General features: G+C 48.7%; 1 protein-coding gene across 1 annotated transcript in view; it reads left to right on the top strand.

The window, feature by feature from the left end:
- The first annotated feature begins 290 nt into the window (after positions 1–290).
- riok3 (RIO kinase 3 (yeast)) overlaps positions 291–3749 on the top strand; it is a 5709-nt gene continuing 2250 nt past the window's right edge. The window contains exons 1-7 of the mRNA XM_005752517.2: positions 291–636; positions 2177–2292; positions 2417–2559; positions 2680–2787; positions 2929–3038; positions 3305–3448; positions 3519–3646. Coding sequence (XP_005752574.1) covers positions 601–636; positions 2177–2292; positions 2417–2559; positions 2680–2787; positions 2929–3038; positions 3305–3448; positions 3519–3646 — 785 coding nt within the window. The 5' untranslated portion in view covers positions 291–600. The remainder of the gene's footprint in view (positions 637–2176; positions 2293–2416; positions 2560–2679; positions 2788–2928; positions 3039–3304; positions 3449–3518; positions 3647–3749) is intronic.

The following is a 3749-nucleotide window of genomic DNA, read 5'->3' as shown; positions in this document are numbered from 1 at the left end:
TTTTATTTTCATATAATAAATGAAAAAGAAAATAACATATTAAAAGTAGAAAATGATACATCACTGGAAAGAAGCTTGATTTGTGTTACTTTTTAAATAAATTGATGCTCATGCGTATTTTTTTCAGATTTTGTGACTTTTTGACCTCCAGGCGATTTTAAATCAATGGAGTGGAAGAAAACAACTAAACATTGAGATTAAAGATGCAGACATTTGGATTTCAGAAGATTTTAGTTCTGGAAACGTATTAATTTAAAAGTGGGAGGGCTTTTATTGTGAAGGCGGGCAGTAGTGTCTTAGTTGAACAGTGACGTTCTTCCTGTCGTGCTAAGGGTGAACTGTTCTGTGAAGCTCCTCTGTGCGGCCTCTTCTGCCTCCTTACAGCCGTTGGTTTATTAAAAAATCTTCTGTTTCCGGCTCGTAAATTATTTCTGTCGCGGTTCCGGAAGTGTCCAGCACAGTTTGGCTCAGGTGTCACAGCGCGTGTAGGTTTTTATTCACCTTACTTTCTGGAAGTTTCAAAGCTAACGTTAGCTCAGCAGCTAGCCATCATTCACCCTCCGCGGAGAGAATCGATCTATAATCATCATCGTCATCATCATGGATCAATCAGGAGTCACAGCGCAGACACCGAAGGTAGGTCCCTCCTCTGCCCGGCTCTCCTGCCGCGGTTATCGGTTAGACTTCGGGGAGCGGCCGCGGCTGCTGTTAGCCGCTCCCAGTGCTACCATGGCGGCTGTTTCCTTTAAAGGCTCTGGTTGCAGATAACCCGGGAGGCACCGGACTGTGTGTTATTTTAGATAACAGCCTGTCAGCTGGTGGTTAAAGCAGGAGATGAGCTCACCGATGCTTCAGCTCAGACCACAGGCTGGCCGGTTTGACCCGGACTGGACCGGGCCAAGACAGCCTCTGTGATGACACACCTCTAGATTCCACCTGTTTATCCCGGAAACGTTTCGTGAGCCAAAGGTTTAGCTTCACATCGAGTCCGGGAGAGTTTCAGCTGTCACATCAGTTTTCCTTCGTCACAGAGAAATCAGCTGCCTGTGGGCTTGAACTATAACAGAGGGAGCTGCGGAGGCGCACACTGTCCTGTAATCAGAAAGCACAGTGTTTGTTTTACTGTCAGTAAACAGGAAGTGTAGTTCTCGGTCTATAACATAATTACTGTGCTGTAGTGGCTCGTGAGGGGGTCTGAGTCAGTGAGGAAAACGGTGAAACTTCAGGAAATCCAGTTAAAAGTCCTCCATAATTTCCAAAGTCCGGTGGACCAGAGTGGAGCCTCTGCCGGGCCATTTGTGGACGCCGGGCCTTATATTTAACACTCCTGCCTCAGACTGTAAATAATAACCAGCTGTGCTTCAGACATGTCTGAACATGTTCTTCTGTGCCTGGTGACTCAGGCCCACCTGTAGCTCCTGACTCACCTGTTCATGCAGCACCGAGGCTCGACTGAAGGCGGACTCGAGGAAATAAGAAACATCCGTCTGTGAAAAACCAACATTTAAAAAACACTAAAATCTCCACTGCGTTTCCACCAGTTTAAACTTCAGCTCATTGGCTAAAATAAGCTCTGACTGCACCAGTATTTGAATTTTATTAGCTGATAATCAAGAAAAAGTTTTTACGATGACAGATTTTTCTTATCTTCTGTTTTTCTTTCTGATAATTTGTCAGATAGTTTTTGTCATTAAGATATCCTGAGTTTGGGGGACGTCCGTAGAGTAAATCAGGACATTTTGGGGGATTTTTGGACTATTTTTTTGATCAAATAATCAATAACAAAGATTCCAGAAAACAGTCCAGAAACTGTTGGTATCAGGAGAGAAATGATGTCATACAGTCCCGTGTTGGACTGCACACGCTTCACAAAAACGGAGTGTGATATAAAATAATATATGTATATGATGCAAAAGATAAAAGCTCACCATAAATGCATAAAATAATAAAATGTGTAAAAACAATAAATATCCATTTAAATCTGTGGAACATTAAAGAATGTGTGATGTATAAACGGTGAATTAGTATAAAACTGTTTGTTTGTTATTGTGAAGATCAAAGAAACCTGAGGTAATCGTAATGTCAGTAACATGATCCAAGTACTCTGATTACTCATGTGAGGAGTTCTCTGGAGGACCTTCAGTCATTTCATGTGTCTATTTCTTGTCACTGTCAGAGCCCGTGGGGTTCGGCGGCCCCGGCGGCTCCAGCCTGCTCTCTCGCTGAGGTGATGAGCGAACAGCTGGCGAAGCAGCTGGACGAGGAGAACGCCGTCGTCCCGGCGCTCTCTGAGTAAGAGTTCCCGTTTAAGCTTCTGAGGGTTAAAAGTTTCCGTCCTGTTAACGTCAAACGTTCCTGTCGTCAGTAAATCAAGAGCTTTAAAAGGTTTTCAGGTGGTAACGCGTCTGTCTCTCAGTCCTGCAGCCGAGCTGCTGCCCGACGAAGCCCCCGACACCACCAGCGACCTGATGCTCGCCCAGATGCTGCAGATGCAGTTCGACCGCGAGTTCGACGACCAGCTGCGGCGCGAGGAGAAGAAGTTCAACGGGGACAGCAAAGGTGATTCAGAAAGCTTCGGGTTATGTGAAGCAGTTGAAGTTCTGAAGGCGCCACGGTCGGCGTGTCTGTGAACGGCGGTTAATAAAGTTTAATTCAAAGTGTGACACGTCTCTGTTTTAGTGTCCATCTCCTTCGAGAACTACCGCATGGTCCATCCGTACGACGACAGCGACAGCTCCGGGGACGAGGTCGACTGGCAGGACACGAGACACGACCCCTACAGAGCCGGTAGGACGCCTGCAGGGGAGGACAAAATCACAGCAACACGTCAGAGCGCCAAACGGCGGCCTGACGCGTCAGTCGCTGAGCTTCTTTACACTCTGTCTCAACTTCACCATCATCCTTTTCTGTGTGTGTGTGACGTCTCAGACAAACCTCAGACCACACCGAGGAAAGGCTTCACGGGGAAGGGGAAGAACATCACCACCAAACACGACGAAGTGACCTGCGGCCGCAAGAACACGGCACGCATGGACAACGTAAGATGGCCGAGCTCGCTTTGCTTAAATATCTGATTTGTAGATCGTTGTCTGAAAACACAAAGAGTTCTCGTGTCGCTCAGATGAAGCCTGCGCGGCTTTCAAAGCTTCGTTTTGGCCTCAGCAGCACGGCAGGTTGAAGTGGGACGCTGTAGCTGCTGGGCAGCTCCGGGTGGAGCAGGTGGAGAACAGAGTGCGTGCGTCTCTAACACAGCAGGTATCAGCCGCACCGCCGTTTTCATTGCGTGCTGTTCTCCCTCGTCCAGTTTGCCCCGGAGGTCCACGTCGGTGACGGCCTGGGGATGGACCTGAAGCTGTCCAATCAGGTGTTTAACTCCCTGAAGCGGCACTGCTACAGCGAGCAGAGACGCAGCGCCAGGCTGCACGAGAAGAAGGAGCACTCCACCGCCGTACGTATGGAAACGCCCTCCGCCGCTGCAGGATGCTGAAGCTCTCTGACTCCTCCTCCTCTCTCCTCAGGAGCAAGCCGTGGACCCTCGCACTCGCCTGCTGATGTACAAGATGGTGAACGCCGGCGTGCTGGAAAACATCAACGGCTGCATCAGCACCGGGAAGGAGTCTGTGGTCTTCCACGCCGACGGAGGGAGGTGAGCGAGAAAGTCAGCCGCGAGGTTACAAATGCTTTGAGACGGGAAACGCACACCTGCCCACAGGTGGTGTTTGATTTACTGTGTGTGTGTGTGTGTGTGT

This window comes from Pundamilia nyererei, unplaced genomic scaffold (assembly GCF_000239375.1).
Source record: "Pundamilia nyererei isolate P.nyererei 1_Seehausen unplaced genomic scaffold, PunNye1.0 scaffold00364, whole genome shotgun sequence".
Taxonomy (NCBI): Eukaryota; Metazoa; Chordata; class Actinopteri; order Cichliformes; family Cichlidae; genus Pundamilia; species Pundamilia nyererei.
Note: the sequence above shows the minus strand (reverse complement) of the source record. Positions and strands in the feature narration are given on the sequence as shown.